Source organism: Littorina saxatilis, linkage group LG3 (assembly GCF_037325665.1).
Source record: "Littorina saxatilis isolate snail1 linkage group LG3, US_GU_Lsax_2.0, whole genome shotgun sequence".
NCBI classification, from domain to species: Eukaryota; Metazoa; Mollusca; class Gastropoda; order Littorinimorpha; family Littorinidae; genus Littorina; species Littorina saxatilis.
In genome coordinates this window covers 4478793-4491292 of record NC_090247.1, presented here as the reverse complement: position 1 = coordinate 4491292, position 12500 = coordinate 4478793, and the positions used below count along the sequence as shown (strand labels likewise).

The 12500-nt window shown below is 43.2% G+C and overlaps 2 protein-coding genes across 2 annotated transcripts in view; both read left to right on the top strand.

Moving 5' to 3' along the window:
- The window catches only part of LOC138960814 (uncharacterized protein KIAA1958 homolog), a 1389-nt gene extending 567 nt beyond the window's left edge, over positions 1 to 822 (top strand). The window contains exon 1 of the mRNA XM_070332459.1: positions 1 to 822. This exon is cut by the window's left edge and continues 567 nt beyond it. Within this exon, the coding sequence (XP_070188560.1) occupies positions 1 to 684 (684 nt within the window). The 3' untranslated portion in view covers positions 685 to 822.
- The window catches only part of LOC138961444 (uncharacterized), a 36508-nt gene that overhangs the window by 2586 nt on the left and 21422 nt on the right, over positions 1 to 12500 (top strand). The window contains exons 3-6 of the mRNA XM_070333094.1: positions 4257 to 4379; positions 5515 to 5751; positions 8005 to 8171; positions 11408 to 11500. Coding sequence (XP_070189195.1) covers positions 4257 to 4379; positions 5515 to 5751; positions 8005 to 8171; positions 11408 to 11500 — 620 coding nt within the window. The remainder of the gene's footprint in view (positions 1 to 4256; positions 4380 to 5514; positions 5752 to 8004; positions 8172 to 11407; positions 11501 to 12500) is intronic.

Below are 12500 nucleotides of genomic sequence, written 5' to 3'. Positions count from 1 at the left end.
GACAGTAATGGCAGAGAATATCTCCAATTTTGCGAAAGACAATCCAAAACATGCCAGGGCGACAATCCAAAGTCTGTGCGTGATGTCTGTCCGAAAGCTTGGGCGTTGAACAATGAGCGCTGCCCTGTCGCAGTTTACAAAACATACGCAGCTCTCCGACCAAAAGGTTACTCCGAGACAAGTTCCCCCTTCTATTGTGCAACAAACACAAAAGTTGCATCTGAAGAATGTCCATGGTTCAAGCGCCAACCTGTCGGCGTCAACAAGTTGTCAGCAACCATGAAAAACATGTGCAGAAAAGCTGGGATCATCAACCCGAGGTACACCAACCACTCTGCACGCAAGTTCCTAGTGCAGAAACTTTCCGAGAATAACGTTCCTCCGACCAAAATAATGCAGCTATCTGGGCACAAGAACGTCCAGAGTATTAACAATTACAGCAGCATTTCCCAAGAGGAACACCGTGGCTTCAGTCTGATGCTAAACGGCACTGCACCGGTCTCGGAGCTGTCGGCAGACGACACATTGGTTTCGCCCGCATCGGCCACTTCAACTCCAGCCGTCTCCACTGCCACTGCCACAATCACATCCCAGCAAACGCTAACAACACTGTTTGCAGGGCCTGTGCACGTTGGTACCATCAACATCAACCAATATTTGTGCAGTCACCAAACCGAGAAGTGACCATCTGAAAGCTGTCGACTCGCCTGGCTCCGACTTGACTGTCATCCTATCGCGGAAGGATATGCTTTGCTGTTGTTGTTCCTTTTGGTTTCTTTTATCCTGTGGCCACTGCTTTTCTTTTTATCTGGTATATTTTGAAGTGACCATGATTTCGTTGTTCGAATTTATTTCATCAATGTTCAATATTAAACTTAACAGTGTTAACAAAGGCGAACTACTTTGTCCTAGTTTGAGAGTGTGTGTCATGGCGGAGGAATGAATGTCAAATTGAGTAAAGTGGTTTGAAGTTCTAAAGCGGGTTGATCCAAAGGCAATAGCGCTGTCGGTGACTTTTAGTTAGATCTGGCACAGAAGTATATAATGTAGGATAAACAGAATACTACATGACTTGCTGTGTCGTACCAGATTTACACTCGTTGCTTTTTCAAATAGGGAACAGCTCGCTTTCGCTCGCAGTTCACTATTAAAAAAACCAACTCGTGTAAATCTTATCTGGTACGACACAGCAAGCCATGTGGTATTCTCTATTTATACAGTTTCAAAAATAAACTTGTTAGTGCAAAGGGGAAGGTTATCGCTACCATTTAACAAAATGTCAACATGTCTGTAATTTACAGGTATGACATTTATTGTTGACAGGCGAGCATCTACGTAAAGAGGGCAATGTGTCAAATAATGGTCAGCGGTTTCGTTCTGGTAGCCGAACGGTAGCGTTTGCACAAATCAGAATTCAAGTTACTCATGTTTAGGCGCATTCTGCAGTGGTTAATCTCTTCCAGTCTTTTACCACAGTAATAATAGGCAGGTACGTTATCCTCAGGAATAGTTAAATAATGTTTAAAATCACTTCCAAATATTACTTTTCTGATTTTTTAAATTTTTATCTTGGACCGTGAAAACCTTACCGAGAAACAAATCTTAATGTCCATGCCATCTCTGCACTTAAGACACAGTTTGTCTCGTGAGCTTTGCTCACTAGGCTTTTTTGTAAAGAATTTTTTTTAAACCATTAACACTGCGGAGTAAGGAATCAGGTCATTACTTTTTGGTATGATTCTAAGTCAATGGGCGACCTTATTTCACGTAAGAGCCCGGCTAGATTTGAAATAGTCAGACAAATTATTTAAAGGAGGAGGACTGTACATGTAAGCGTGCGTTTGCGCAACAACAACAACAACAACAACAATAATAATAACAACAACAACAACAAAAACGACCAGCTGAATGATGGATACAATTTTATTTTCCAGCGTGTATGTTTGAAAAGATGGCCTCATGTCACATGTTTTAACAAGGCTTTAAGAAAATGTGAAAAACGAAACAATACTGTTCTCACCAATACAAATGTTCGCCTATGGAGGTTTCTTCGGGACTAACAACAACACAGAGGGAAACAAAAGCAAAGTAAAGCAGCACGGACGATTGGTTTGTATAGTAAAATAAAAATCCAAAAACTGATATGATAGACAAATAACGTTCCAAAATTCAAAATAAAAAACCCAAGAATAGTACATTATTGGGACGTTCAATAATGGACAAAACAAGAATAGTACATTATTGGGACGTTCAATAATGGACAAAACAAGAATAGTACATTATTGGGACGTTCAATAATGGACAAAACAAGAATAGTACATTATTGGGACGTTCAATAATGGACAAAACAAGAATAGTACATTATTGGGACGTTCAATAATGGAAAAACAAGAATAGTACATTATTGGGACGTTCAATAATGGACAAAACAAGAATAGTACATTATTGGGACGTTCAATAATGGACAAAACAAGAATAGTACATTATTGGGACGTTCAATAATGGACAAAACAAGAATAGTACATTATTGGGACGTTCAATAATGGACAAAACAAGAATAGTACATTATTGGGACGTTCAATAATGGACAAAACAAGAATAGTACATTATTGGGACGTTCAATAATGGACAAAACAAGAATAGTACATTATTGGGACGTTCAATAATGGACAAAACAAGAATAGTACATTATTGGGACGTTCAATAATGGACAAAACAAGAATAGTACATTATTGGGACGTTCAATAATGGACAAAACAAGAATAGTACATTATTGGGACGTTCAATGATGGACAAAACAAAACGTTACAGTAAAGTAAAGTATACGTAGAGGTTACATGCCGAGTCTCAGTGATTATTAAAAATAATGGTCGAAGTTAGCGGATCATGAAAAATGCGAGCTTCAGCGAGCTTTTTCATGACCGCGAACTGAGACCATTATTTTTAATAATCACTGAGACGAGGTGTGTAACCTCTTTATTCCTCCTTTCTTCAGTTATTCAAAGAAAACAGGAGTTTTTGTGCGAAAGTTTCATCGAATCCGACTCACTCAACCAGTCAACCTGCGCAGGCGATCGATTGATGCGCGGTTGTATAGTTCCGTGCAAATCATTCCATTCTGTTAACACTTCTTGTCAGTTTCCTTGTTTTGGACTAAAATCAAGTACACAGATATGCTGTTATTCTGCTGTGGCGGTAAAGGCAGGTATTGTGTGTTCTGTTTATGTTTTAGTATCGCTTAAGATAATGTTCTTGCGTCAAATGGGACTAGCAGACGAACTTTTGCACCCGTGTTCCAACGTTAATTACTGTATGAAGTTCAGTTTTCTGGGGAAAATAGTGTATGAAACCGCTTTATGTTGTTTAAATTGATGAGATGTGTGCATTTGGTTGCGTGTGATCTGTTTATAAAATGAAATATTGTTGAAAACTGACCGTCGGATTGCAGTCAGTGTTGTCGAAGAAACTGAGTTAAAAGAAGGGGAACTACTCTTGTCGCGAGAGTATGAGTTACTTGCCTTGGGAATTTGCTTGTGATGAACGGTTTGTGCACAGCAGATCTAGATTCAGAAAACAACCGAACTCATGGATTTTATATGGATATTCATGTGTTCAGGCCTGTAGTTGTTAATTTAAATGCGGTATGTTTGTATTGTTTGCTCCAGAGATGTATACTTCGTACGTATAGAGCGTTCGGAACTTTTCAGTCGCAAAAGTAGTACCGAAACAGAACAGCTTCTCAACCCATTGCACTATCGAGGATTCAGGCTGTTGCTGGCTCGTTATTTGTTTGGTTGCTGGGTCATTATCGAAAAATAACTAGCTCTACAAGTTTACAGAGGTAAAGAAGCAGAGGGGGGAATAAATAGATAATAATTACACATTGTCATCATTTTCACGAGTTTTCATTCACAAGCACCTGGGAAATAAATCTCATGTTCCCCGGGGAATAAATCCCCGGTTACCATAGTTGCAGGAAGCCCTATTACATGGATAATCAAAAGCAAACCCTTCGGCCTTGGTCAATAAATATGAAACAAAAGACGATATGCTCCCCCTCGGACGAAAAAAAAGCTGGTCTGTCAACAACCCATCAAACATCTTATAATGTTCTATTTATAACTCACGTTGGGAATTAATCCCGAGTGACAGTCTTTCTTTAGTGGGGCGCTTAGTGACGCGTTTGACCATATAAGGAACATAAATTGCAGTCAAAGAGTGTACTAAATAGTAGTAACAGTGTGTTTCTCCATCAGGCAGGCATTGAAAAACAACACCATGTCCACTCGACTGGGCAACAACCTGTGCCGAGTGTGTACCCACACTTTTTTCAAGTGTACTCAGAACGTCACGGTACGCTGTCCGGACAACTTCGAAAGGTAATTGCTTTTTGTTGGATTTACATGGCAGGGCCGGACCCAGGGGGGGGGGGGGGGGGGGTTCCAGGGGTTCCGGAACCCCACCCCTGGAAAAAAGCATGTACCTTGCTTTGAGTGTTTGGTTTTTTTTACTAGTTTTAGCACCAAAACAATGCTGCTCTTAACCCTCAAAACAAGGCCCAGAATGCACCAGATTGCACAGATTTTAACCGTTTTTCAAAACTTTTCCGGGGGAGCATGCCCCCGGACCCCCCTAGTTCGGCTTCGCCACTTCGCTGATTTGCCCCCCAAAAAAAGGAGGAACCCCCCCCCTTACAACTCATTTGGTCCGGCCCTGCATGGGACGGACACGGGTCAACGTCATGTGCAGACTCAGAGACGATATCCATGTTCGGGTAAGCGTGAATTCAGAACTGCCACCTCTTCCGGTTTGACAACATGTCTGAAGAGTACATGTTTTAGATTAAATCGGGCGCAATGGCGTGGTGGTAAGACGTCGACCTCCTAATCGGGAGGTCGTGAGTTCGAATCCCGATCGCTGCCGCCTGGTGGGTTAAGAGTGTAGATTTTTCCGATCTCCCAGGTCAACTTATGTGCAGACCTGCTAGTGACCCAACCCCCTTCGTGTGTACACGCAAGCACAAGTTAAGACCAAGTGCGCACGGAAAAGATCCTGTAATCCATGTCAGAGTTCGGTGGGTTATGGAAACACGAAAATACCCAGCATGCCTACTCAACGAAAGCAGAGTGAACTGACTATGCTCTCAGAGTATAGTGTGGGGAACCCAAATGGGCAAACGAGCTCACACGTAACCAGAACATTCTGGAACGCTGAAGAAGAAGGAGAAGATTAAATCTCACTAGCTGTTATCATTTTGCTTTATCCATGTGGGTCACGCAACCATGCACCGCCACTTTTTCTCTGTCGTGTATCTTCATTTCTTCGTCCATATAAAGAGAGGTCGAAGTGATGAATATTTCGTTTTGTCAATGATGAAAAGATCCATACACTACGCACATGGTGTGCTTTTTTCACTTTTACAAGCTGTGAACCAGTTGGTTTCGATAACTACTACGAATGATTGCTTGCTGCTTTCATTGAAAACATTTTTCTTACTCTCTTTCTTTCCTCCAGCAACAGCACGGTGACTTGGCCGAAAAACAACGCCACTGGAGAGGCCGATTCTCCCGACTTCTACGACGACGAGTGGAACACAAATTCTGACACGGACGACACGAAATTGTCCGGAAGTAACTTGAAACCCCTCGTTCGTAAAAAACGACAACCAGGAGGAAGATATGGGCATGGGAGACGAGGAGGAAGACATGGGCATGGGAGACGAGGGTGGCACAACCATGCCAATAACTGGGGGTAACGTTGCTTTGTTTTGTGTCCGAGTTTTTGTTTTGGTAGCCCTGTGGTATTACTTTACTATGTGTGGTTGTATGGTTTTTTACATTTAGTCAAGTTTTGACTAAATGTTTTAACATAGAGGGGGGAATCGAGACGAGGGTTGTGGTGTATGTGTGTGTGTGTGTGTGTGTGTGTGTGTGTGTGTCTGTCTGTGTGTGTGTGTGTGTGTAGAGCGATTCAGACCAAACTACTGGACCGATCTTTATGAAATTTGACATGAGAGTTCCTGGGAATGATATCCCCGGATGTTTTTTTTCTTTTTTTCGATAAATACCTTTGATGACGTCATATCCGGCTTTTTGTAAAAGTTGAGGCGGCACTGTCACACCCTCATTTTTCAATCAAATTGATTGAAATTTTGGCCAAGCAATCTTCGACGAAGGCCGGACTTTGGTATTGCATTTCAGCTTGGTGGCTTAAAAATTAATTAATGACTTTGGTCATTAAAAATCTGAAAATTGTAAAAAAAAAAAAAAAAATTTTTAAACGATCCAAATTTACGTTCATCTTATTCTCCATCATTTTCTGATTCCAAAAACATATAAATATGTTATATTCGGATTAAAAACAAGCTCTGAAAATTAAAAATATAAAAACTATGATTAAAATAAAATTTCCGAAATCGATTTAAAAACAATTTCATCTTAGTCCTTGTGGGTTCCTGATTCCAAAAACATATAGATGTGATATGTTTGGATTAAAAACACGCTCAGAAAGTTAAAAAGAATAGAGATAAAGAAAAGCGTGCTATCCTTCTCAGCGCAACTACTATCCCGCTCTTCCTGTCAATTTCACTGCCTGTGCATCGAGCGGTGGACTGACGATGCTACGAGTATACGCTCTTGCTGTAAAAATGCAGTGAGTTCAGTTTCATTCTGTTAGTTCGACAGCTTGACCAAATGTTGTAATTTCGCCTTACGCGACTTGTTTGTTTTGTTTTTCCGTTACAACACGGACGTAAACGCGCATGCCAACTACTGGGGGTAACGTTGGTTTGCTTTGTGTCGGAGTTTTTTGTTTTGGTAGCCCCGTGGCATTGCTTGATAATGTGTGGTTGTATGATTGTTTGTTATGGTAGCCCTGTGGTATTGCTTGATAATGTGTGGTTGTATGATTGTTTGTTATGGTAGCCCTGTGGCATTGCTTGATAATGTGTGGTTGTATGATTGTTTGTTATGGTAGCCCTGTGGTATTGCTTGATAATGTGTGGTTGTATGATTGTTTGTTATGGTAGCCCTGTGGCATTGCTTGATAATGTGTGGTTGTATGATTGTTTGTTTTCAAGTTCAACACGCTCATAAATGCGCATACGAACACACGGACGCACGTCTGCACGCACGCACGCACGCACGCACGCACGCACGCACGCACATAGGCATGCATTCACAAATACGCGAACACTCGCTCGCATACACACATGCACGTTCGCACACGCACGCATGCACTCACAAACAGGCACACGCACACGCACGCTCGTTCACATGCTCGCACACGCACGCACGCTCGCACACGCACACACACAGGCACGCACGCACAATCACACACACACACATACACCCAGATACACGCACGCACTTACACACACACACACATACACACACACCGTGACACACACACACACACATACACGCTGGAACATACTATTACAGCACTTTCATCCTAACTCGTCGTTCATTCCCTCCACCCCACCCACCCCCCCACCCCCACCCCCTTTCCTCATCCAATATTTAGGAACACACACGAACAGCACCATCGTTTGAGTGTGTGTGTGTGTGTGTGTGTGTGTGTGTGTGTGTGTGTATGTGTGTGTGCGTGTGCGTGCGTGCGGGAGTACATGTGCGTTCGTTCGTGCGTGTGTGCGTACGTGCGTGTGTGTGTGTGTGTGTGTGTGTGTGTGTGTGTGTGTGTGTGTGTGTATGTATGTGTGTGTGTGTGTGTTTATGTGTGTGTATGTGTGTGTGTGTGTATGACGGTGTGTGTATGTGTGTGTGTGCGTGTGCGTGTGTGTGTGCGTGCGTGCGTGTGTGTACGGTGTGTGTGTGTGTGTGTGTGTGTGTGTGTGTGTGTTTTAGCAATTCGGTAAGCAATCTGTATCCTGTTGTGTTTGAATGTATTGAATTTATGTACTCAAACCAAGCAACAATCCTGTGTATTGCACGTGGTTGTATTAACAATCTTATGCCTTATGAATCTTGATTTTCTTGTATCCAGGGTAACCACAACGCCCACGAATTCAACAGAGGAACCTGTCACCATGCGCCCATTCCGCCGCTGTGTGTACAGCCTGGTCAGGAACTGTATATCCAGATCCTGCCAGCTGCAGTGCTGTGACGGTAGCACTATGGACCCAATCACCAACTCTTGTCAACCGCCAACTGGTACGAATGTTTGTTAATTTCATCGGGGCTTGAAATCCTCCTCCTGTTTTTCTCCGCCGGTGAAAGCCCGTAATCTAACCGAAGCAGTCTTAAGACCAAGTGAAAGTGGACGAGGGTGGGTTGGGAAGGGCTTTTCTTCATACTTCTTTGCTGTCCTCATGTCACTGTCCAGCATCTGCCCCGCGAGTCCCAGAAAAATGTCCTTTCTTTTTGCTGCTGCATGTATAACTATAGATTATTTTTCCTCCTTCTTTTTTTAACACTTTCTGATGCTCTCTGCCTCCCTCTCTGCCTCCCTCTCTGCCTCCCTCACTCTCTACCTCCCTCTCTGCCCGGTGTCACTAAAACGCGAAAAGACGCGAAAAGACGCGAAAAGACACGAAAAGACGCGAAAAGACGCGAAAAGTCCTGGTACATGTAACTGGTTTTAGTCGAGATTGGTGATTTAATATAAACAATCATCAAAACATGCACACACTCTCTCTCTCTCTCTCTCTCTCTCTCTCTCTCTCTCTCTCTCTCTCTCTCTCTCTCTCTCTCTCTCTCTCTCTCTCTCTCTCTCTCTCTCTCTCTCTCTCTCTCTCCGGCTCTCTCTCTCTCTCTCTTCCTCTCTCTCTCTCTCTTCCTCTCTCTCTCTCTCGCATGTGTGTGTGTGTGTGTGTGTGTGTGTGTGTGTGTACTGTAAGTGTGTGTAAGTGTGTGTATGTGTGTATGAGCTTGTGTGTGCGTGTGTGTGTATACGAGGGTGTGTGTGTGGATGTGTGTTGGTATTCGCTAGCCGTGTCCAGCCAGCTGCACACTGAATTAACAGTCTTCTTTGGGTGAAGGAAGTTTTTATCTGTTTGAAGTGGGCGGTCATTTGTGAAAAGCTCGCCATAAACGGATCGCTTGGGCCCCAGGTGGTCGTAATGTAATGTGCCGCCAGCTTGACTGGGTATGTTGGGGGAATCGGCGTTTTGTCAAGTAGATGTTAATTCCTTTGTCGGATCGGATGGATAGAATACCAGCTCAGCTGGCGTGTGGTCAGTTGCGTAACTTTTATGAGTTACCCGGGGTAGCCGCTGATAACACGTTCGTGTGGGAATGTTTGATGCGCTCAGATCAAAGCCTCATTTAAGAGATAGCGAATTCCGTTGCAACCCCCTGGAGCAAATTTTTGATTGGTGCTTTTGTGAACAAGAAACAATTGACAAGTGGCTCTATCCCATCTCCCCCCTTTCCCCGTCGCGATATAACCTTGAATGGTTGAAAACGACGTTAAACACCAAATAAAGAAAAGAAAAGTAAGGAGGTGATTGTTACAAGAAGGTGTCTTTTCGCGTCTTTTCGCGTCTTTTCGCGTCTTTTCGAGTTTTAGTGACACCCTCTCTGCCTCCCTCACTCTCTACCTCCCTCTCTGCCTCCATCACTCTCTACCTCCCTCTCTGCCTCACTCTCTGCCTCCCTCACTCTCTACCTCCCTAGGCCCTCTCTGCCTCACTCTCTGCGCCTCACTCTCTGCCTCACTCTCTGCGAGACTAATGAATGAACAAGAAGGGGAGACATTCCCATGGCGTCTGTTCTGACCGCTTGGAATAAACAGTCACGGTTGCTCCTCACGTGTTGATAAATCTGCCAGGCGGGGGGTGCGAGCGATGCTCGCAGAATCCCTCCGTTCGGTGGTGCTCTCAGCAGGGCTCCCCTCGGACGCCCCTCCTAGTGCGTCCTGGGACCCCCACTTTCAATTTTTAGAAGGTCCATGGACCCCCACTGCAGAATTTCAGAGGGTCCTAAGGGTCAAAAAGCCGAAAGGTCCCAGTGTACTTATAAAACATTAAAGCCATATGTACTCGATGACTATACACGCTAATTGCTTTACCAACAGCTGGAGACAGACTAAATTAAGTTCCCTGCAAAATATTGTGGTCTAGGACCCCTTAAATGTTGAGATATTTGAATTTTCATTTTGATCTGGATCGTCCTATTTATAGATTTGGCAACACATGTAACGTTGATGCAAGGGAGAGAACACCGCGGCTTTGTTGACATCCTCACTTTTTCAGAGGCGAGAACAAGCTGTAATGCATGTATTATGGTCCGCGCATGATGACGTATCGTCATTATATGGTCTTATGGTGCGTTTGACATCGATTGTGGGCAAACTACACTTTGTAAACACGGGAGTGCGTTAGTATGCGTATCTACGGTACGCACGATAAAGGAAATTTAGTGCGTCCCAGGACCCGCTCTTGTAAAGTCTAGTGCATCCCGGGACCCCCTCCATACATTTCTATTACGTGTTTTCGGCTTCCAGTGCGTAAATGACGCAGGGACGCGTACGACGGGGAGCCCTGTCTCAGACACCTCATATGTTGCCTGAAAAGCCAGGTGCCTGCCCGTCAAAATGCCAGTTACCCGTGTCTCTCTTCCACAACAAGTTATACTCAAAATGCTATTATTACATGACCAGCAAATGTGCACCATACACAAATGAAGCTTTTGCAGTATTAGTATAAATGATTTGTCTTTATGCAGGCGAAATGTTCGATATTTAGGGGGGATGTAATTCAACAAACCCACGACGGATTTGAAAAAACCCACCTGTTTCCGGAAGATTGTATCATTTTTCATGTTTTTACATTTAGTCAAGTTTTGACTAAATGTTTTAACATAGAGGGGGAATCGAGACGAGGGTCGTGGTGTATGTGTGTGTGTGTGTGTGTGTGACTCTGTGTGTGTGTGTGTGTGTGTGTGTGTGTGTGTGTGTGTGTGTGTGTCTGTGCGTGTGTGTCTGTGTCTGTGTGTGTGTGTAGAGCGATTCAGACTAAACTACTGGACCGATCTTTATGATATTTGACATGAGCGTTCCTGGGAATGATATCCCCGGACCTTTTTATATTTAGTCAAGTTTTGACTAAATATTTTAACATCGAGGGGGAATGTATTCCTCATCTTCTCATGAATTCAAAAATATACAGATATGTCATGTTTATTTTAAAAATGTGCTCAGAATTACAGAAAAATTGGTTCAGTAAGTACTACGTTCGCACGCTTCGCGGAGACGAGTGTGACCCGTCTCGGTCCTCGGGTGTAGTTAGTCGAGGCTATCTAAATTAAACAGTATCGGCGATGACCGTTTTATAGTGTTGATCTTTTAGTTTGACGCCGACAGATTGAATAAAAGAATGTTTTTAGATCGCTTCACGCGACTTGTTCTTTCTTTCCATGTGTATTGATTTTTTGGGTGTGTTTCTTAGACAAACTGTCTTGTCAAAATGGGGGATCCCCTTCAAGCAATGGGAAACATTGCTTCTGTCCAGACGGGTACACTGGAGCCGAGTGCCAACAGCGTGAGTCACAATTACACTCTTTTGGTTGGTTGGTTGGTTGGTTGGTTGGTTGGTTGGTTGGTTGGTTAATGGCCGGTGTCACGAACTGAAACCTCTGCTGAACAATCCTTCTCATTGCGGTCAATGCGCATGCGCCAATCTTGGACTTAAAAAAATGCGACCCTTTGACCGAACGAACCATGGGTTAGGGTTAGGATTAGGGTAAGGGTTAGGGTTAGGGTTAGGTTGTTCACGACCTGATTAATCTCCCCATGTTAGCGCAAGCGCATTGACCGCAATGAGAAGGATTGTTCAGGCAGAGTTTTCAGTTCGTGACGCCGGCCTATTGTTTGACTAGTTGGCAATTTCCACTAATCCTTGCAGGTCAAGCTGGGTAGGTGGACAATTATTGCTGGTAGCTTTCGACTGAGGGGAAGCGACCCAAATGTTCCAGCATAAGAATAAGTTATTCAAAGAAAAAATTAAAAATACGTAGAGAAATAAATAAATACATAATTACATGAATGAATGAATGAATGAATGAATGTCGGAATGGATGAATGAATCAATAATTGAACGAATGAATGAATGTTAAATTTAAGTATAAAAAAAAAGAAGACAGAAATACAAAAATACTGAAATAAAGAAATACAGAAATAAATACAAAACAAAATACAGAAATACATAAAAACAGGAAGAGAAAGAAAGAAAGAAAAAAAGTCAGAAAAATGAATGGCGAGGTGTGCCCGATCAACACAATAGTGTCAGGACAAAAACACAAATACGCTGTTGTTAAAAGAGAAATGTACGCGTTTGTGCGCTGTTCTTGCGGGATATGTGTGTGTGTGCAGTAATATCCGTGTTTCTGTGCTGTTGTTTAATAGAGAATTCCGTGTTTGCGCGCTGTTTTTAAAAGACGTGTGTGTGTGTGTGTGTGTGTGTGTGTGTGTGTGTGTGTGTGTGTGTGTGTGTGTGTGTGTGTGTGTGTGTGTGTGTGTGTGTGTGTGTTTGCGTGTGTGTG